This window comes from Micromonas commoda, chromosome 7 (assembly GCF_000090985.2).
Source record: "Micromonas commoda chromosome 7, complete sequence".
In the NCBI taxonomy this organism is placed as follows: Eukaryota; Viridiplantae; Chlorophyta; class Mamiellophyceae; order Mamiellales; family Mamiellaceae; genus Micromonas; species Micromonas commoda.
This window is the reverse complement of record NC_013044.1, coordinates 1,027,923-1,048,488: the sequence shown is the minus strand read 5'-3', so window position 1 is coordinate 1,048,488 and position 20,566 is coordinate 1,027,923. Positions and strand designations below refer to the sequence as shown.

General features: G+C 66.7%; 9 protein-coding genes across 9 annotated transcripts; 5 read left to right on the top strand and 4 right to left on the bottom strand.

The window, feature by feature from the left end:
* Positions 1 to 264: 264 nt before the first annotated feature.
* MICPUN_60235 (predicted protein) lies at positions 265 to 1,749 on the bottom strand (the record flags this gene model as incomplete). The annotated part of the gene is made up of 1 exon (XM_002503631.1): positions 265 to 1,749. The coding sequence occupies one exon, from the start codon at positions 1,747 to 1,749 to the stop codon at positions 265 to 267; it is 1,485 nt and encodes a 494-aa protein (XP_002503677.1).
* A 159-nt stretch (positions 1,750 to 1,908) lies between these two features.
* MICPUN_60234 (predicted protein) lies at positions 1,909 to 3,060 on the top strand (the record flags this gene model as incomplete). Its single annotated transcript, XM_002503981.1, has 1 exon — positions 1,909 to 3,060. One exon carries the CDS (start codon positions 1,909 to 1,911, stop codon positions 3,058 to 3,060), a length of 1,152 nt encoding a protein of 383 aa, XP_002504027.1.
* Positions 3,061 to 3,169: 109 nt separating this feature from the next.
* On the bottom strand, positions 3,170 to 5,020 carry MICPUN_60233 (predicted protein; the record flags this gene model as incomplete). The annotated part of the gene is made up of 1 exon (XM_002503630.1): positions 3,170 to 5,020. One exon carries the CDS (start codon positions 5,018 to 5,020, stop codon positions 3,170 to 3,172), a length of 1,851 nt encoding a protein of 616 aa, XP_002503676.1.
* Positions 5,021 to 5,213: 193 nt separating this feature from the next.
* On the top strand, positions 5,214 to 8,462 carry MICPUN_60232 (ATP-binding cassette superfamily; the record flags this gene model as incomplete). Its single annotated transcript, XM_002503980.1, has 1 exon — positions 5,214 to 8,462. The coding sequence occupies one exon, from the start codon at positions 5,214 to 5,216 to the stop codon at positions 8,460 to 8,462; it is 3,249 nt and encodes a 1,082-aa protein (XP_002504026.1).
* A 117-nt stretch (positions 8,463 to 8,579) lies between these two features.
* On the top strand, positions 8,580 to 10,725 carry MICPUN_51075 (rav-like protein; the record flags this gene model as incomplete). The annotated part of the gene is made up of 1 exon (XM_002503979.1): positions 8,580 to 10,725. The coding sequence occupies one exon, from the start codon at positions 8,580 to 8,582 to the stop codon at positions 9,828 to 9,830; it is 1,251 nt and encodes a 416-aa protein (XP_002504025.1). The 3' UTR covers positions 9,831 to 10,725.
* A 137-nt stretch (positions 10,726 to 10,862) lies between these two features.
* On the top strand, positions 10,863 to 13,021 carry MICPUN_51074 (predicted protein; the record flags this gene model as incomplete). The annotated part of the gene is made up of 1 exon (XM_002503978.1): positions 10,863 to 13,021. The coding sequence occupies one exon, from the start codon at positions 10,863 to 10,865 to the stop codon at positions 12,960 to 12,962; it is 2,100 nt and encodes a 699-aa protein (XP_002504024.1). The 3' UTR covers positions 12,963 to 13,021.
* Positions 13,022 to 13,093: 72 nt separating this feature from the next.
* On the bottom strand, positions 13,094 to 13,789 carry MICPUN_60228 (predicted protein; the record flags this gene model as incomplete). The annotated part of the gene is made up of 1 exon (XM_002503629.1): positions 13,094 to 13,789. One exon carries the CDS (start codon positions 13,787 to 13,789, stop codon positions 13,094 to 13,096), a length of 696 nt encoding a protein of 231 aa, XP_002503675.1.
* A 105-nt stretch (positions 13,790 to 13,894) lies between these two features.
* Positions 13,895 to 15,009, top strand: MICPUN_108666 (predicted protein). The gene is made up of 2 exons (XM_002503977.1): positions 13,895 to 14,560; positions 14,675 to 15,009. The coding sequence occupies exons 1-2, from the start codon at positions 13,960 to 13,962 to the stop codon at positions 14,755 to 14,757; spliced, it is 684 nt and encodes a 227-aa protein (XP_002504023.1). The 5' UTR covers positions 13,895 to 13,959; the 3' UTR covers positions 14,758 to 15,009.
* Positions 15,010 to 15,676: 667 nt separating this feature from the next.
* MICPUN_105867 (predicted protein) lies at positions 15,677 to 20,164 on the bottom strand (the record flags this gene model as incomplete). The annotated part of the gene is made up of 2 exons (XM_002503628.1): positions 15,677 to 19,712; positions 19,873 to 20,164. 2 exons carry the CDS (start codon positions 20,162 to 20,164, stop codon positions 15,868 to 15,870), a joined length of 4,137 nt encoding a protein of 1,378 aa, XP_002503674.1. The 3' UTR covers positions 15,677 to 15,867.
* Positions 20,165 to 20,566: the final 402 nt, after the last annotated feature.

Genomic DNA, 20,566 nt, shown 5'->3' with positions numbered 1-20,566 from the left:
GACGTCATCGTCGGCGGAGGTGCCCGGGGGCTCATCGTCGTCCCCGTCGGCGGGCGCGTCCGGGATGGCGTCCCCGGAGAGCACGACCTCCTTGGCGCGCTCAAACTGCTCCGGGGTCAGCGTCCCATCGACCTTCAGATCGGCGAGAGCCTTGAGCTCGGCGGCGAGCGACGCGGTCATAATGTGTGAAAATCTTTCTCGGAAGAACAACGACATTTATTACTGCAGGTTGATGTTAACAGCAGCGCGAGCGTGGCAAGCCGTTCACGCGTCCTCCAGGCCCGGGATTCTCTTCGCGTTCGGGGATTTCTTCGGCGACTGGACGTTGGGCTTGATCGCGGCGACGATCGCCGCCGTGAACGCGTCCCAATCGCGTCGCGCCGCGGCGGGCCCCGCGGCGTCCGCGGAGACTCCCGCGTCTGCCAAAGCGTCCCGACCGTCGCTTCCGTATCCCTCCTCGTCCTCCTCCTCGATCCCCGCCAGGTGTCCGTCCCCATCCCCCGCCGCCGCCTCCTCGATCCCCGCCGCCTCTTCTCCCTGATCCTCCTCTTCTCCCTGATCCGCCTCTTCTCCCTGATCCTCCTCCCCCGCCTCCCCCGTCGCTTCCTCCCCGCCCCCGCCGCGATCCTCCCCGTCGGTCCCCTCCCCGTCGACGAAACCGACCTTTCGCCCCCCGACGTCGACGATGACCTCGATCCTGCTGTCGCGCCTCCACGCCACCGGGTCCAAACGCACCGTCCCGGACGCCGCCTGGTCCACGCGCGGCGCCACCCACTCCTTGGCGCCGACCCGAACCACGCCCTTGAACCTTACCACCGCGGGCGCCGCCTTGGCGAGGGACCCAAACGCGGCCGCGAGCGACGAGCGAAGGAAGACGTCGTCCCTGTGAAAGAGCAGCCCGAACGTGGCGAACGCGTCGGTGCCCCCCACGACGCGAACGGGATATCCCGGTGACGCGCCGTTGGACTCGTCGGCGTCGGCGCCGTCGGACTCGTTCGCCGGCGGCCGCGTCGCCGCCAGCCGTGTCCCCGCCAGCCGCGTCGCCAGCTGTGCGTGCGACGACGTCCGCGTCGGTTTGCACACCACCGATCCCCCTCCCGAGGTGTCCAGCGGGGTGTTTAAGACGTCCAGGCGCAGTTCCCCTCTCGCGATGACGTGGACCGCGAGCTTGGGCGGGTAGAGCGTCTGCGCCCAGTCGGTGAATCGGCACTGATCGGCGACGGTGGCGACGTCGCCCTTGGCTCCGACGACGACGTCGGCGCACTGGACCTGATCCCTGAACGCCTCCGACTCCACCAAAGCGCCCCCCCGCGCCACCTGCGTCATGTCGACGAGCGCGATCGTCGCGGCGATGCGCAGGACCTTCCCGAGGTGTTCGTCCTGGAGCGCGTCGTGCAGGCCCCCGGGGTGGCCCATGCCGGAGGGTTCGATGATGAGGCGGTCGGGCTTGGCGCGTCGGAGGAGCTGGGTCACGGCGACGGTGAACGGCGCGGCGACCGCGCAGCAGAGGCATCCCCCCGCGACCTCCCTGACGATGATCCCGCCGTCGCCCTTGGAGGACCCGCCCCCGTCCCCCTTGGAGAGCCCTCCCGCCGTGTCCAAGATAGCGCCGTCGATGCCGAGCGCGCCGAACTCGTTCACCACGATGGCCCACCGCTCGTTGGCCGGGCGCTGGGAGATGAGGTGGCGGATCGCGGTGGTCTTCCCCACTCCGAGGACCCCGGTGATGATGTTGACGGGGATCGTCATCACGCAAGCCGACGGCCCCGACCGTGCCCCGTCTACTGGGACCTTCCCGTGGTCGGCACGCGACAATTTCCAAATTCTCGGAGGCGTCCGGAGGAGCTCCTGTCCGATGTCATTTCCCGCTCGCGCCCAACCGGGGGGGGGGAGAGGAGGGGGCGGACCATGGAGGCGCCGGCGCCCGGCACGCCCCAACCCCGCGACGAATGGTACGACTCCGGCGATGACCTGAGCCACCTCGATGCCCCCGCGAGCCCGGACCCGCTGGACGATACCCTCGACTCGCACCCCCTCGACTCGGACAGCGACCGGGACGTGAGTCACATCGCGCACGACACCTCGTCCGAGGATGATCGCGACGACCGCCCCCCCGTCGACGACCTCGACGGCCTGGCGAACCACCGGGTCCTCCACATCCACGGCACCCCCGTCGGCATCTGCGAGGTTCACCTCCTCGGAACCGCACACGTCTCGTGGGACAGCGCGCGCGACGCCGTCCGACTCGTCCGAGCGATCCGCCCCGACGTCGTCTTCCTCGAGCTCTGCGAGGCGCGACGCCGCGTCATCCAACCGCGCCCCACCGACGTCCCAACGGACGAACCCCCCAGTCCGTCGCGGATGGTGGAGATGTGGAGGCGCGGTACGCCGGTGTGGGGGATCGTCCACGCGTGGATGCTGGCCGTGGCGGCCAAGGAGCTGGGCGTACCTCCGGGTGCGGAGTTCGCGGCTGCTGCCGCCGCGGCGTCGGAGGTGGGCGGATGCGAGGTCGTCCTCGGGGACCGGGACGTGGGGACGACGTTGCGTCGCACGTGGCACGCGCTGAGCGTGTGGGAGCGCGTGCGGTTCGTGTGGGCGATGATCGCGGGGGGTTTTAACGTGCCAAACGGCGACGAGTTGCGGAGAATGATCGAGGAGCTGAAGGACGCGGACGCGCTCACCGAAGCGTTCAAGCAGCTGGGCGAGGACTTTCCGAGCCTCCTCGCGCCTTTGATCCACGAGAGGGACGCGTACATGGTGGCGGGGCTCAGGCAGATCGCCCACCGCGACCCACACGGAGGAAATCATCGGCCGTGCAGGAAGATCGTCGCCGTCGTGGGCGCCGGGCACTGCTCTGGGATGGAGGATTTCTTGTCCGTCCCGTGGGCCCCGGGTGACGTCGCGTCGATTCTCGCGGAGATGAACGAGGTGCCGGACCCGCGGGACTGGGAGCGAAGCAGGAGGGTGATCGCGTGGTCCGTCGGGCTGACGCTCGCGGGGTCCGTACTCGGGACGGTGTACGCGGCGTCGATGGTGGCGAGCAGGTTGAGGCGGAGGTGACGCCGGGGAGGTGACTTTTTCGAGTTCTTTTTAGGGGCGGCGAGTAGACCGTCGTCTCGAGTGATCTACTCTCGCGAGTGTTGACATCGATGCATCGAGGGTCTTCGCCTCAGCGCCTCTTTTTCCGCAGCGCCTTGAGCTTGGCCTCGATCCGCTGCTTCGTCGTCGTCTCCCTCCTCCGCCGCTTGGCCGCCTCTTTGGCCGCCTCCTCCGCCTCCGTCGCCTCGGTCTCCTCCCGCTCCCGTTCCAGCCTCCGCCGAGTCCCCGCCAGCCCCGACGCCTCGTCCCTCCGTTCCGTGTACTCGTCCCCGAGCTCTCGCATCACGCTCTCGTTGTGCTCCCTCATCGCCGACGCGAGCATCCGCTTCGCGAGGTTCGCCGCCGAGGCGTTCCCGTCCCCACCGCCGCCGGACGGGGCTCGACCAGTCACCGCCCGACCGGTCCCCCGAAGCCCGGTCCCCCGGCCGCCGTCCCGATTACCGTTACCATCACCGGCGGCGGCGTTTCGTCGCGCCAAACCCTCGCGCCGCGCGCGCCTCCGACGGGCTCGCTCGATCAACGCGTCCACGTCGGACCCCCGCCCGCCGTCCCCGTCCGGGATTGCGCCGTCCGTCAAAGTCTCCGTCGGGAGCGGGGGCGCGTCGTCCAGAGCAATCGTCAACGTTTCCGGCTCCAGCCGTGCGCCGTTCCCTACCATCCGGCCATCACCGTTTACCCCTGTCGCCGCCACGGTCTCGACCCCGTCGTCGTCGTCGCCGCCGCCCGCCTCCCCGGCGGCGACGATTCCCAGCGCGACGCACCGGTCCACCGCCGCCCGCAGCGTCCTCTTCGACCTCGCCAACGCGTTCACCGCCGCCGCCTTCGACTCTGAGCTCAACGCGTCATTCACCGAACGGTCCGCACGACCCCCGGAGGGGGTCGAACGGTCCACGGGGATCGAATGGATCCCGGCGACGAGCGCGAGGGCTTCGGCGAGGCCGGGTAGGACGCGAACCGTCGCGGCTCTGCACAGCCGGCGAAGCTCGTCGACGACGACTCGGTTATCGTCGGTGACGGCGACGCGAACGTCCCCCGCCAGCTGTGCGCCGTGAACGTCCCCCGCCAGCTGTGCACCGTGAACGTCCCCCGCCAGCTGTGCACCGCGGGGCCCCCCGGGCGGCTCGTCGGGTTCGTCCGCGTCGACGTCTTCCCATCTTTCTTCGTCGTCTTTGTTGTCTCCGTCGGCCGCGTCCCGTTCGCGTTCATCGTCTTCGAAATCCGCGTACTCCGGCTTCGCGCCGAGGAGGATCGCGAGGCACTCCCCGATGGCCACCGCGTACTCCCCCGCGTCCCTGCGCAGCCCCGGCAGTCGTTCCCGTTCGCAACGTCGCCATCGACCGAGGCGCCGCGCGCGGTCCTCTTCGTCTCGTTTTTGCGCCTCCCTAGACTCTCTCTCCGCGATGGAAGCGGGCGCGGCGGGGCCGAGGACGTCGTCGACGAATCGGAGCGCCACGCCCAGCCTCGGGTAGTGCGCGCCGAAGCGTTCGTTCCATTCCTGGAGGGCGCTGCACGCGCGGGAGACGAGGCGGTCGGCGTCCTCGACGGGCCCCGGGATCGCCTCCGCGGGATCGGCGCCCGAATCATCGCGTCCGACGATGGCGCGACGGAGGAACGCGTCCAGGCGTTCCATGTGCGCGTCGCGGAAGTCCCTCGACCGGCGAAAGAGCTCGTCCACGATGACCACCGCGTGAAGCCTCGGGCCGCACTCCCTGTGGCGCAGGCATCGGTCCATGAGCGTATCGTGCGCGCGACGCAACGCGACCGCATCGGCGCGGACCTCGCGCTTCAGCGCGCGGAGCAGCTCGGGATCGGGGGCGGATCCCCCGGACTCGCAGGCGAGGGTCACGAGCTCGACGATCCGGGCGTGAGGGTCCGGGGGCGGCTTCGGCTGGCGCCCCCGGCCCGGCCGGCCCGCGAACATGCCACCCCCCCGCCTCTCCTTCCGCGCGCTCGCGCAGTTGCCGGGTCCCAGAAAAGTTTCGTCCTTCGTTAGGGATCGTCGAAGAGTTTTCGTGCGTCCGAGGCTTGGTCGCGGCGTCGCGGAGACCCACGAGAAGACTCGCGCCGCGCATCGACGGACGACCCGCCGCACATCGATGGAGCGCGCCGCGAAGATGTCGCCGCGCCTGGACGATCGCGCGCGACCGCCGATACGCCCGGGGTCCGACGACGATGCCGCCGGCGACGCACGCGAAAGGAGGGGTCGTCGCGAGGGAGGAAAGGGGCGCCGGGCGACGAACCTCGGAAGTCTCGCGGCCGTCGTCGCCGCCGCCGCTGCGGCGGCGTGCCTGGTGCCCCGCGGCGCGACGGCGCAGTTTCTCTCCGTCCCGGACACCTTCCTCTCCTCCACCGACCCGTCCGCGCCGTGCCCCGTGGACGTGGACGACCTCCGCCTCGACCCGGGCCTGGGGGAGGCGTGCGACCCCGGGGTTCAGGGCGACAACCTCTGCGACGCGTGCGTGTGCGACATGGCCCTGCGACTCGCCGAGGCTGGGTATCGCATCACCGGGCCGGACGCGGTGCCTTTCCAGGCGTGCGCGCTGCAGAACCTCCTCGCGCTCCAGCAGCGCGGCGGGCTCAGCATCGGCGGCATGATGGAGGTCAGCAGGCGCTGCAAGTCCGCCCCGGCGTGCATACGGGAGATATCGGACGACTTTTTCGCGAAACCCCCCGAAACCCCGAGCGGCGGCGGCGCGGCGGCGCCGACCGCGTCGATCCTCCTCGACGACGACGACGACGACTCGCACGACGACGCCCAAGCCGGGGCTCCAATCGACGTGGAGTGCGAGGGGCAGGGGTGCGTCCTCGCGGGCCTCGTCGCCGCCGCTCCTCGCGAGCCCGACTCTTCAGCCCGAAGTCACTCCCCGAACCTCGCGTCTCCGCCGCCGGACGTGTTCGCCGCGTCCATCGCCGTCCCCGTCGTCCTCGGCTGTTTCCTCATCTGGCTCGTCGCGTTCTGCGTCGGTCGCGAGCGGCGTCGCGCGAGACTCGCGGCGGCGTTCGGGCCGGTTCCGGTCGGGGGAGGCGCCGGTATCGGGGCTGGCGGCGTCGACACAGCTGGCGGCGCCGAGGCTAGGGTATCCGCCGGGATCGGTGAGGTCCGATTCGACGACGTCGTCGTCGTCGCCGGCGCCGGGGGACGCGGTAAGACCCCTTCTCGACGGCTTCTCGACGGCGTCTCCGGAACGTGCCGCCGCGGGGAGCTCCTCGGTCTGCTCGGCCCCAGCGGCGCCGGCAAGAGCACCCTCCTCAATGTCGTCGCCGGCCGAGTGGACCTCGTCCGCGGGATGCGCCAGACGGGCGGCGTCGTCGCTCTGGACGACGTTCCGACGCGGTCCAGGCGCCTGTCCCGGCAGGTCGCCTACGTACCCCAGCACGACACCCACCTGCCACCGTACCTCACCGTGTTCGAGACGGTGATGTACTCCGCGGAACTTCAGCTCCCGTGGTTCACGTCTACGAGCGATAAGCATGCCAAGGCGCTCGCCGTCCTTCACGAGCTTTCGCTCGCGTCCGTGGCGGATTCGCGAGTGGGCGCGGACGACGGCAACGCCGGGGGTGGGGGCACCGCCGTACGATCCACCGCTCGGCACACCGCGAAGGTCCTGGGGGAATACGCCGCGACGTCTCCAGTCGTCGGCGCGATGTGCAGACGCGCGTCGTCGGCCGGGTCCAGTCGCCGCGAGGACGAAAGTGTCGGACACATGTCGGACACAAACAACGTTGGAGAATGTCGGAAAACAACGTCGGACCACCCGGGTAAGGTCTTTCGGGGCACCGGTTGCGTCAGCGGCGGGGAGCGCCGCCGGGTGTCCGTCGCCATGGAGCTCGTCACCGGCCCGGACGTTTTGGTCCTCGACGAACCGACTTCCGGTTTGGACGCCCACGCCGCCGCGTCCATGGTCCGGACCCTGCGCCACCTCGCGACCAGGGGCACCGGGCGCGTGGTGATCTTCTCGGTGCACCAGCCGTCGCCTCGAGCGTTTCAGGCCATCGACAACGTGATCCTGCTGGGCCCCGGGGGGAAGCGGCTGTGGTCCGGGGCGCCGAGAGACGCGGATGAGTTTTTCACGCGAGCGGGTCTGCCGTGCCCGGAGGAGGACCTCGACGGGGGAATGGATATCGGGGCGCTCGAGAACATCGACACGTCCCGGGGGCTCGAGAACATCGACACGTCCGGGGGGCTCGAGAAGATCGATCCCGCGGGGGCGCCCGCGGGATCCTCGCGCGCTCTCGCCGCGGGGCTGTCGATCCCGCCCCCGTCATCCTCGTCCCCATCCTCCTCCTCCTCCCACCGGGTGGACGTGTCCGAGTGGATGCTCGAGGTGGCCGCTTGCCCCGCTCGGCGCGCCACCCTCGCCGCCGCCGCCGCCGCCGCCGCCGCGCCTTCGTCCATGTCCACCCCGAGCTACGCCAAGGTCCCGTCGGCCTCCGCGTCGGCGCCATCCTTGCCGACGCCGCCGTCCTCCGACCGACCCGAGCCCGCCACCGCTAAAACCCTCCGGCACCGGTCGTGGATCACCGAGACGCGGGTGCTGCTCGGGCGCGCGGGACGGACGATCGCCAGGGATCCGTCTCTCCTCGTCGCGCACCTCTTGGTGGCGTCGATGACGGCCGTGGTGCTCGGATGGCTCTACCTCGACTCCCCAAAGTCCCTCGCCGGGTTTCAAAACCGCGCCGGCGGCATCTTTTTCACCCTCGTCTTTTTCGGACTGGGGTCCACGTCAGCCGCGGATAGGCTCGCGGCGGAGTCGGCGACGCGCGCGAGGGAGATCCAGTCCGGATACCACGGCGCGGGGTCCTACGTGTTGAGCGCGTTGGTGACGGACGTGGCGTGCCTTCGAGCGCCCGCCGCCGCCGCGTACGCCCTCGTCTTCTACTTCCTCATGGGTCTCAAAGCGGAGGCTTCGGCGTTTTTCACGTTTCTCGGGGTGCTCGAGCTGTTCGTGGTGTGCACCGCGGCGATGTCGTCGCTCGTGTCCCTGTGCTTCGACGTCCCCGCCGTGGCCAACCTCATCGCGACCAGCCTCCAGCTGCTGGGCGCCATGTTCGGCGGCTTTCTTGTGTCGATTCAAAACGTCGCGCCCTACCTGCGGTGGATCCAGTGGCTCAGCGTGTATCGATACGCGTGGGGCGCGATGCTCGCGTCGGAGATGGACGGCCAGACGTTCCTCTTCGACGTGAACGACTTCGAGGGCGCCAGGGTCCAGATGCTAGTCGGGGGTCAGACCTACCTGAACACCTTCGCGCTCGACCCGAGGAACGTTCCGAGGGACGCCGCGGCGCTCGGCGGGATATTCGCCGCGCTGGCGCTCGCGTGTTGGGCGAGGCTTCACCTGAGGTTCGCCACGCAGCGGAGCTGAGACTCTTAGTAACGTAGCTGAGCTTTGCGTTTGTTTCCAACGTGCGTTTGCGTCGTCTGCGTCTGTGCTGTTCCGCGAGCAGGCCAGGACTAAAAGTTAACAACTGAAGCCTGGCCGATGATTTTCGGAAGCGACAAATTTCCCGCCCAGGAGGATCTGGCGGGCAGTCGCCGTAGCGCGCGTGCGGTCGGAGGGTTCCCGGGGCTCGTCGCATCCGAGGCTGCCGGGATGGCTGGAGATGGATCCGCGATGGTGGCGGGGCGCGCGCAGGCCGGACCCGAGGCGGGGATCGACCGCCTCGCGAAGGAGATCGAGGATCTGCGCGACCAGATTGCCGCGCACCACGATCCCTCCAAGCCGAAGCAGAAGCCGCAGGATTCCGCGCGTCAGCAAGGGGGAAGCTACCGCGGGATTCAGAAGAAGAGCGAGAACGCGTGGAGCGCGTCCATCTTCGTCACGTGCCTCGACAGGCAGTGGATGCTGGGAACCTTTCCCACCGCCGAGCTCGCGGCACAGATGTACGACGCCGCAGCGCACGTGGTCTTCGGAGACGACGCGTGCTACAACTTCCCCGACGCGCCCAACCGCGATCCGCCCCTCGCAACGGACGTCGCGCGGGAGCAGCTGAACAGACGCCCGGGAAAGCGCACGACGTGCGCGGAATGCGGGCAGGAGTGTCCCGTGAAGAACAAAAACTGCTTCGTGTGCAGGACCCCGCTGAAGGCGTTCAACGTGATGAAGGGGGTGCAGCGCAGGCTACTCCCCGGCGCGACGCGCCCGAAGTTCATGGCGGTCTTCTCCCTCGGGGGTAGGACGACGACGCTCGGGACGTACTGGACCGAGGAGGAGGCGGCGTATCACTACGACCGGGAGGCTCGAACCGTTCACCGAGACTGCGACGACCCGGCGAAGCAGCGGTGCAACTACCCATCCTTAGAGGCCGCCAAGGAGGCTGCGGACGCGGCGCTTCGGAAGCTGGAGGAGGAGAACGGCGGCCCGCTTCCGAAGATTCACCCCAAGACGAAGAAGAACAAGATCGTCAAGGGCGGCGTCGCGTGGAGGGTGGTGTCGAGCGGCGCGAAGCCCGAGGACGAAACGAAAAAGAAACGGAGGAGGGATCACTCGAAGGCGAAGGCGTCCAAGTCGGGGGGAAAGAAAGGAGGGGCGAAGAAGCGCAAGAGAGCCGGGGACAGGGACGGGGACGGGAGGCTGCGACGCGGGGTCCGGGCCGCCAAGGACGCGGTGAAGAGCGGCGGTTTGGACCTCTCGGTGGCGTTTGCGAGGAAAAAAATGGACGTCAAGTCGATGCTCTTCGGTCACCTCCTCGACGTCGACGGGACGCCCAGTTTGGGGCAGACGCCGGCGTAGAGAAACGAGAGCGAGAACGGAGAATGAGACGGGATATCGTAACAGCGGATGAAACATCACAGCACGTCTCATTCGGGTCACACCGGGAGCGCCGCGGCTTCTTTCGTCGGCGGCTCGGCGTCGCCAGCCTCCCCGTCGGTCGCGCCGCCGCCGCCGCCGCCGCTGCCCGCCATGAATGACCCAATCTTGCCCAACATCCCCCCGGGCTCGCCTATCCAGTTACCGTCAGCGTCGTACTCCGGCTCAATATCCTCGTCGTCCTCGTCGTCAACCACGACGACCGCCTCGGCTTCCAGCCCTATCCTCGCCTCGCGCGCCTCCTCCAGCTCTTTCTGCTTCGCCAACACCTCCGGGTCCCTCGCCGCGCGTTCCTCGTTCGCCCTGTCCATCAGCTCGCTGTTCAGCCCTATGAGCTTCTCGACCACCTCTCCGTGCTGACGGAGGTTGACGCTGAGGACGTGGTTAGCCTCCAGGAGCTTATCGCGCTCAGCCGTCAACGCCGCGAGCCTATCAGCGCCAAACGTTTCACCCGGTGACGCATCATCGTCCACAGCTGTGTCGCGGGTTCGATTCCCGCCGCCGCCGCCCGCCCCGGCGCCTGCCCCGGTCCCTCGCGAGACGTGCGCCGCCATCTCATCCCGCTCCCTCGTCACCGCCTGCAGCCGCTGCTGCAGGTCGCGGAGGTCCTGGGCCCTCCGTTGGGTCTCCTGCTGTTGGACCACGGCTTTGGTGCGTAGTTCCAGGAGCTCGCGCGTCGCGGCGGCTGCCGTCTCTGCCGCCGCCTCGGACCCGCGCGCGGATTCCTCCAGCGACGCCGCGCGCGCCTCCGCGGCGACCCGCGCGGTGGTCTCCCTCGCCAACGCCGCCTCCGCGCTCGCTTTGCCCGCGTCCACCGCTCCCACCGCGTCGGCGCAGGCGTACACTAACCTGACGACCGCGTCGGGATCCGGCGCGCCGGACGCCGGGTCCCGCAGGCGCTCCGAGGTGAGCTGCGTCAGCTCCTGGTGCGCCCAACCCGTGCGCTGGTCCCACATGCTCCGCTGCGCGTCCGGCAGGGACGTCGCCGCGGTCTGCAGTCGCCTGATGTGGGACGCGAGCGAGAGGATGAGCCGCGATGCGTCGGCTTCGGAAGCCGCGCCGAGCTCGAGGCTGCGGAGCGCCTTGGCATCCTCCTGCGCGGAGTTGTGTAGCTGCCTGCACTCCATCGCCGCTGCCCGCGGACGGTCCGCTCGGGGCGCGAGGCGCGCGGCGGAGGATTCGTGCGCGGCGGGGGAGGTGCCCGACCCTACGGCCACGGCTCGGCCACAGCTCGGCACCTCGATGTTCCCCCCGAAAACTCGACAGCGCGAACGGGAACTCGTCGCCACGTGGCATGCATTGGAGCGTCTCCAGTCGCGGAAGCGCGCGGGCGGCGACGTGGCGGGGTCGATGAGCGCGGTCGGGGCGTCCGCATCGTCGGGAGTATCGCACGAGCGACTCGCGTGGCGCGCGAGGGTCGCCGGCGTCGCGTCCACCTCCGCGCGGCGCGCCCTCGTTCGTCCACCAGGCGGGCCACGTCGTCGCACGAACAACGGCACTCGGACCCCCGTGGGGGAAGGAGCGTCGAGGCCCCGGACTCGTCGCCGCGAGGTCGACAGCGACACCCGCGGCGATAAGCTGTTCAACGCGTTCGAGAGCAACGTCAACGCGCTCCTTCGGCTCGTCAGGGACACGACAGGAGCCAGGGCGTCTCCCTCCTTCGTCCGCGGGCTCATCGAGAACACCCTCACGGACATAACGAGACGGCGAGTGTCGGTGGCCACGTTGAGGCTCTACCCCGACGGCGTCGTGATCGAGGGCCTGGCGATCGGCGAAAACCTCACCGTGGATAAGCTTCTGGTGCGAGCCAAGCTCCAACCCCTGCTGGACGTCATGGGGGAGTGGCAGACCGCCACGGAGGGCACACCCGCGCCGGAGATTTACATCGATTCGGTGCGATGCCGCGGCGTGCGTTGCGTGGACACGTACTTCGACGGCATACGCGACGCCTTCGACCTCTACGTCCACGCGCCGGGCGCCATCGTCATACAGTCCCTGAAGCTCTACGACCTATCCTTCGACATCGCCCCTCACGAGTCGTTCGAGGGCAGGGACGTCGCGCCCAACAGGAGGCTCCTTCGACTCGCAGCGTTGGCTCTGGGAACCGAAGATGCGCCGGTGGATTCCAGGGAGCCGGTGTCGTCGCTCGCGGGGTGCATGTCGAAGCTCCTGGAGCCGGGGCGGGCGGCGATCGAGGCTGGGGTGGACGTGCGCAGGGCGGAGGCTCGCGCCGCGGGACGGTCGTTCGACGAGGGCACGAGCTACGGCGACGCGAAGAGCGAACGTACGTACTACCCGGGGACGAAGATTTTGAAGACGATGACGGCTACTAAGCCGAGGCGGAAACCGGCGGAGAACAGGGACCCGTTCGCGGCGCTTCGCGGGTTCGTTCCCCCCGCGGTGATGGACACGGTGGATGCGAACCTGAGGCAGTACGCCCCGGAGGTCATAGCGGGTCTGAACGCGTCGCAGGCTGTGATCGAATCGATCGGCCCGATGGTCCTTACGGACGTCGCCGCGGTGGCTGCCAAGGGAGCGGAGCTGGCGCGCGCCGCGGACCTCGCCGGGATCACGCGCGTGGGGTCGTCCGGGGAGGTGCTCCTCGACGTGTCCGTGGTGTCCGCCCTGGTCGCGGCGGGTCTGACGGACAGGCGGTGGGTGGCGGACGGGGGTAAGCTCATGGTGAAGCTGGTGGAGTCCGGGGTGGGCGCGGTGCTGTTGGAGAAAGCCGAGCTGTTGAGGGTGCTCGCCGAGCGGAGGCTCATCACCCGGCTGCTCGACCTCGAGCTCATGGACGCGCTTCTCGATCGTCCGGAGATGACCAAGGAGATGTTCCGGAGCGGGGTGGTGAAAGGCGTGCTCACCAACGGCGTCCTCGAGGCGCTGCTGGCGGCTGGGAAGGAGGACGTCGTCTGCGGCTTGTTGCGGTCGGGGATGCTGGAGATTCTGATGGACACGGGCCTGCTGCCGCGAATGATGACGTACGAGAGGGATCCGGGGGAGAGTGTCGTGCCGCCGACCGGGTCCGTGGACCTCAGCGTGGACGAGGGCTGACGGCGACGCGCGCGAGGAGAGGGGTGTCAACTTTAAGGGACAAAATCGTGTCGACGTTATGATACTTTGGTTCTATGTCTACTACGTGTGCTATACGCTACGGCTAAGAGTTTTTAACGGTTTCGAGCCTCTCAGAACAAGCCTCGCAGCGGGTTGTTCGCGGACATGCCTCCGTCGTCGCCCGCGTCTCGCCCGCGTCTCTTCCGTTTGTTTCGGAGCAGCGGGTTCATATCCGCCGTCGGCTCCTCCTCCTTGAACAACCGCCCAATGTACGCCGCTATCCCCTTGTCCCTCCGCTCCTTGGCGACGTGCGCCGCCATCTGCTCCTTGGACATGACCGGTCCAACGTCAACGTCGATCGCGTCCTCGGCCTTTGCCTTGGGTTTCCCCCCCTTGGCGTCGGGATCGCCCACCACGTGCCCCGCGCCGGCTTCGTGTCCAACGCCCTTGCGGTCAGCCTTGGCCCACGCCCCGAGGGGCTCGACGGGGCCCTCTCGGTCCTTTCCCAGGCCGGTGCCCTCGGTCCATCCGGCTTTCTTGAGCATGCGGAACCCGACGTTATCGGCGCCGATCTTCGGCGCCGCCCTGGTGGGCTTGCCCCGGGCGCTACGAGGGACGAGGTTGGGGACTTTGTTAGTACCAGCTCGCCGTCGAGGCTGGACCGACACGCCGCGCCGCCCCTCGGCTCCGTCCCCGGAACCCCCGGAACCCCCGCCCCCGACCCCGGCCCCATCGACGGACGCGGACGTTGCGTATCCGGTCCCCGCGGCGTCGGGGACGATGGCACCCCCGGCCCGGAACACCGGGCCGGGCGGTCGTCGGTCCATGATGCCGAGAGAATTTGTGGCCGTTGTCTGTGTTCCGCGTCCTCCGACCTTGCTTTATTTTATCTCCAGATCCGGGGCCGCGGCCACTACGCGACGGCGCGACGACGCGACGACGCGACGACGCGAGATTCGAAACGCGGGGGGTTTGAGCGAGGAGAGAGGGTACGAAGATGAGCCGTGAGATCTGCAAGTACTACATGCACGGGGCGTGCAACAAGGGCGCCGCGTGCCGGTTCAGCCACGACATTCAAGCGCCCAAGTCGACGGTGTGCACCTACTACCTCGCGGGCAACTGCTCGTACGGGGATAAGTGCAGGTACGATCACGTGCGACCCGCGGGAATCCAGGGCCCACCCGCGGGCCTGAACCGACCGGCGCCGCCCATGACCGTGCCCCGCCCCAACGTGGGAGGCAACATCAGCGCGGGCGCGCGAGAGTTCGTCCCCCTGAACGCCATGATGGGAGGCATGAGCGTCGGAGGGGCCAGGCCCTATCACCCTTCCGCGCAGGCTCCCGCGTGGCAGCCGGCGCCCCCCGGGGGCGCGTACCCTCCACAGGGCGGCGGCGACGAGCAGGATGACTGGGGATACGAGGACGAGGACGGCAACTGGGTGTCCTTCAACGAGGGTTCCGGCAAGGAGGAGGTCGAGTTTCTCAAGAGCCAGCTGCCGAGCGAGGACGACTTTCTCGACGGCCTGGGCGCGGACACCGGGCCTCACCGCGAGGAACAGGACGGCGGCGGCGACGAGTGGGGTTACTACGACGACGCCGGTGAGTTAACGCGCCCCGTGCATCCCCAACCCCACCTCGAGCCCTGATCCGCCGGGCTTTTTTGCACAAGACGCTGACACCTTCCCTTTTTATCCCTAACCATCAATTGCGCAGGCAACTGGGTCGGATTCGGCGGAGAGGTTGATTCTTATCTGCACGCGCAGCAGGGAGGAGCATACGGCGGACAGGTCAGATGAGCGCCGTCTCGCGCCTAACCCAAACGACACTCGTCCGCGGCTGTTGTACCACTTGACACGATTCGTTTCAAAAACCATTATTTTTCTCCACCCGAAACTTCAACGTCAAAGAGGCCGTCGACTGGACGAGTTCCTTTCGGGGGCCTCCGTGACGTCTGGCTGGGGCAATAAGACGCGAGCGAGAACCACCCGTTCGTGCCCCCTAGCTAGAAGTGTACACCACACATTTGTAATCCATGAAACCCTTCTATGAGAGTGAAGTCTCACACCTTTTCCCCACGTGCGGCGCAGGCTAGCGACGGGACACTCAGTCAGGACACGGCTGCGCCCGACGCTTTCGCGCCGCCTCCCGTGTCCCAGGAAGAGGCCGAGAGGCTTCGGATCGAAGACGAGCGCACGGCGGCGTCGGCTAAGGTCGAGTGCGGGATTTGCCTCGAGATTGTCCACGAGAAGCCCAGGATTGGGGAGAGGAGATTCGGTCTCCTTTCCGGCTGCGACCACCCTTTTTGCCTCGGGTGCATACGCGACTGGCGCGACGGGGGCGTCGTGAGGGACGCCGCAGAGCAAACCTCCGGGGCGCTGGAACAGGCGAGGAAGTGTCCGCTGTGCCGAACGCAGTCGCATTTCACCATCCCATCCACGCACTGGCCAAGAAACGCGGAGGAAAAGGATGCAATCATCGGAGAATATCGAGCGAGAATGGATCGGATTCCGTGCAGAAACTTCGACTACGGGGACGGTCACTGCCCGTTCGGGAGCAGCTGCTTCTACGCGCACGTGTACCGGGACGGGACGAGGGAATCCCACGAGATTCGCAAGACGACGGATGCGGAGGGTAACCTAAAAATCGTGGGCGGTGCGAGGCTTTCGGATTGGCTCGACACGAAGCAGGGGCGGCGCGCTTTCAGGTGATGGAGACTGCGTTAGCGTGTTGAAAATGGACATTAAAAATGATATTGACAAAAAGAATGATGCGTGAGTAATACGCTCGCAGCAGTTTCACCCGCGTTATTTCGCAGCTGCTGCGCCAAAGCGTCCCCCCGAAGTTCGGGGCCGCCAGCGATGTGGAAATAAAAATATCGCTCGATGTGTTACGCTCAAGAAAATTTCTTACGGCTCGTAGCTGAGGATGGGCGAGAGCCACTTCTCCGCCGTCTTGAAGTCCTGGCCCTTGCGGTCCGCGTACTCCTTGACCTGATCCGCGGTGATCTTGCCGACGTTGAAGTACTGGGAGCACTTGCCCGCAAAGTAGAGGCCAGAGACGGAGGCGGAGGGAAGCATTGCAAACGATTCGGTGAGCTCCACCCCAATCTCCTCCTGCACCTTCATGAGATCCCACATCGTAGCCTTCTCGGTGTGATCGGGCTGGGACGGGTAACCCGGCGCGGGGCGGATGCCCTGGTACTTGACCTTGAGCAGGTCCTCGCAGTTGAATTTCTCATCCTTGGCGTATCCCCAGTGCTCCTTCCTCACCTTCTCGTGCATGAGCTCGGCGAAAGCCTCGGCAAGGCGATCCGCCAGCGCCTCCGCCATGATGTAGGAGTAGTCGTCGTTGGCAGCCTTGAACTCGGCGGTGAGCTCGTGGAGGCCGATACCCGCGGTGGCGACGAACATGCCGAGGTAATCCTTCACGCCGCTGTCCTTGGGAGCGATAAAGTCGGAGAGCGCCATGTAGGGCTCGTCCACGTCCTTCTCAGCCTGCTGGCGGAGGGTGTGGAAAGTGTGCGTCTTTGTCGTCCTGGACTCGTCCGCGTACACCTCGATGTCGTCGCCGACGGAGTTGGCGGGGTAGAAGCCGATGATGCCGTTGAGCTTCAGCCGCTTGTTGTCCATGATGGACTTGAGCATGCGCTGCGCCTCCTCGTAGAGCTTCTTCGCCTCGGCGCCCACGGTTTCGTCGTTGAAAATCTTGGGGTAGCCGCGGTTGGGGTAGCGCCCGCGGAGCTGCCAAACCTGAAAGAAGGGGTTCCAATCGATGTAGTCGATCACGTCCGCGATGGGCACGTCCACGAGAGCCTTCACGCCGGTGAACTGGGGAGTCACCGGGGTGTGCTCCTTGGACTTAAAGTCCACTGCGCACTTCGCCGCGGTATCGCGAGCCTGGCCGAGGGTGAGGTACTTGCGATCCTCGAGGCCCGCGTAAAACTCCTCGCGCATCTCCGCGTACGTCTCGTTGATGTCGTCGAGGTACTCGCCGCGCTTGTTCTGGTCCATGAGGGTCTGAGCCACGGGAACGGCGCGGGAAGCGTCGAGGACGTGGACCACGCCGCCAGAGTAGTTGGGCGCGAGCTTAACCGCGGTGTGCATCTTGGAGGTGGTGGCGCCGCCGATGAGGAGGGGAATCTTCATGCCCTCAGCCTCCATAGCCTTTGCCATGTCCACCATCTCGTCGAGAGACGGGGTGATGAGGCCGGAGAGGCCGCAGATGTCCGCGTTGTGCTCCTTGAGGGCATCGATGATCTTGTCCTTGGGGCACATGACGCCGATGTCGATAACCTTGAAGTTGTTGCAGCCAAGCACGACGGCGACAATGTTTTTGCCAATGTCGTGCACGTCACCCTTGACCGTGGCGATGAGGAACACGCCCGCGTTGGACGCCTCGCCGCTGCCGCCGTTGAGCCTCTTCTCCTCCTCCATGAAGGGAATCAGGTGGCCCACGGACTTCTTCATCACGCGGGCCGACTTGATGACCTGGGGCAGGAACATCTTACCGGCGCCGAAGAGGTCGCCGACGACGTTCATGCCGTCCATGAGGGGACCCTCGATGATCTCCAGCGGGGTCTTGTAGTCGCCATTGGTGCGGCACTCCTCGGTGTCGGCGATGCAGAACTCGTCGATGCCCTTGACGAGCGCGTGCTCGAGGCGCTTGCCGACGGTCTGGTTGCGCCACGCCTTGGCGTCATCCTTCTTGGCAGCGCCGGCGCCACCCTCGGCACCCTTCTTCCGGAGCGCGGTGGGCTTGGACTTGGGATCAAGGGTGGCGGCGAACTCGAGCATGCGCTCGGTAGCGTTGGTGCACCGGTTCAGGAGGACGTCCTCAACGTACTCAAGGAGCTCCTTGTCAATCTTCTCGTAGACGTCCTCCTCGACCTGAGCCGCGTTCACGATGCCCATGTCCATGCCAGCCTTGCAGGCGTGGTACAGGAACGCCGAGTGGAACGCGCGGCGCACGGGCTCGTTGCCGCGGAAGGAGAACGCGAGGTTCGACACGCCGCCAGAGATCTTGCATCCAGGGCACAGCCGCTTGATCTCGCGGGTGGCGTTGATGAAGTCGACACCGTAGTTGTTGTGCTCCTCCATGCCAGTGCCAATGGTGAGAATGTTGGGATCGAAGATGATGTCCTGGGGGTTGAAGCCCACCTTCTCCACCAGAAGCTTGTACGCACGGCAGCAGATGCGCACCTTCTCGGCCTCGGTTGCGGCCTGGCCCTCCTCGTCGAAGGCCATCACCACAACCGCGGCGCCGTGGCGCTTGACAATCTTCGCCTGGTTGAGGAACTCCTCCTCGCCACCCTTGAGGGAGATCGAGTTCATGATGCACTTGCCCTGGCTGCACTTCAGGCCAGCCTCCACGACGTGGAACTTGGATGAGTCAATCATGAAGGGCACCTTGGCAACATCGGGCTCGGACACCATCAAGTTGACAAACTTGGTCATAGCGGACTCACCGTCGATGAGGCCGTCATCCATGTTGACATCAATGACGTGGGCGCCGTTCTCCACTTGCTTGAGGGCGATCGCCAGCGCCTTCTCGTAGTTGCCGTCGACGATGGCCTTCTTGAAGATAGTGGAGCCAGCCACGTTGCAGCGCTCACCAAGGTTGATGAACGTCTTGCGGTAGTCCTTCTCGTTCGGTGCATAGTTGAAGGGCTCGAGGCCTGAGAGGCGCATGATGTCAGGGACATCGTGCCTCTCGCGGGGCTTGTAAGTCGCCACCATGTCCGCCAGGCACTTGATGTGCTCGTCGGTGGTGCCGCAGCAGCCACCGATAGCATTGATAAGTCCCTTCTCGGGGAAGACACGGCAGTCCTCAGCCATCTCAGCACCCTTCTGGTCGTAGCCACCCATGGCATTGGGCAGACCGGCGTTGGGGTAGCAGAACACCCAGCAGTCAGCGACACGGGACAGGTTCTCGATGTACGGGACCATGTCCTTGGCACCGAGCGCGCAGTTCAGACCGATCGCGATGGGCTTGGAGTGGCTCATGGAGTTCCAGAACGCCTCGTTGGTCTGGCCGGACAGGGTGCGGCCGGAGTTGTCGACAATGGTGCCGGACACAAACACAGGGATCTTCTGGCCCCACTTCTCGAAGTACATGTCGATGGCAAACATCGCAGCCTTCGCGTTGAGGGTGTCGAAGATGGTCTCCACGAGCAGCACGTCGACGCCACCGTCAATCAGAGCCTCAACCTGCTCGTAGTACGCCTCCACGATCTCGTCGTAGGTGCAACCGCGGAACGCAGGGTTCTCCACAGAGGGAGACACCGACAGGGTCTTGTTGGTGGGGCCGACCGCACCCGCCGCGAAGCGGGGCTTGGCGGGGTTCTTCTTCGTGAACTCCACGCAGCACTTCTTCGCGAGCTGGGCGGCGGTCTTGTTGAGCAGGTACACCTCCTCCTTCTTGTCGAGCTCGTAGTCAGCCTGCGAGATCATGGTAGAGTTGAAGGTGTTCGTCTCGATGATGTCCGCGCCCGCCGCGAGGTACGCGGTGTGGATCTCCTCGATCACGTCGGGGCGCGTGATCACGAGCACGTCGTTGTTGCCCTTGAGGTCGTGCGTGTGGTTCTTGTACCTCTCGCCGCGGAAGTCATCCTCGCTGAGCTTGTACTTCTGCACGGCGGTGCCCATGGCGCCGTCAATCACCATGATGCGCTCCTTCATGATCTTGTTGATCTGGTCGAAGGCGGCGGTGGGCTTGACGGGGTCGACCCACTTGGCGTACTTGGGCACGGGGGCTGTTCGAGGGAGACGCGAGGAGGTGGTTTGGGTCAGCAGGTCGCGGCGTACAAAATCGATCGGATTGAGCGAAACTGTGGCTGGGGGCGGCCGTCGGGGATCGAGACGCCGCCGGGCGACGACGGGGGTGGGAACGCGATATCGGGGAGGAAAACTCACGAAGGTTAGCCTTGGGCTGGACCTCGGGGTACATCTCCGCGTAGGAGGCGCCCTGGCCCGCGGCGACAGCCTTGGGCCTGGGCTTCTCCACCGGCTGGGCTCCGCGCTTGTTGAGGACGTAGGCCACCAACATCGCGCCGGGAAACACGAGCGGAGAGAGCACCACGCACACCGCCGCGAAGGCGATGAAGAGGGGCCATGCCAGGAGAATCGCCCCGGACGCCTGCCCGGGGTTCACAATGGCGAAGTTGTAGGCGTCGTGCCAGGTGTAACCGGCGATCGACGGCGCCATCGTGCGAGATCGCCGGCGCGGATGAGAGTCGGCGTCCTCCCGCTGGATTGAAAAACCCGGCTACTGCGTTCGCAGTGGCGTGGGCTTAGCGCTCGAGACCTCCGCAGTCAGCGAGCGTCGGGCCGAAAAGACGGTCCGGTCGAACGACACGCGAGTATCGACGACGTCTCCTGAACTCCAGGAGATCTGGGTATTATCGCCGGCGCGTCGAGACCCGTTCGACGGCTGGTGTAATGGCGCCGATGACGTACCCCATCGGCTTCAAACCGTCGTCGTGGTTCCGCGGGAGCGGCTGAGATCGCTCCTCGCGTCGGACTTTGATCCACTTCCGTTTGGGAAAACACCACACGGCACGTGGTTAGAGTCCCAATGCATTACTCGCGACCTGGTCTAACTAGCCGC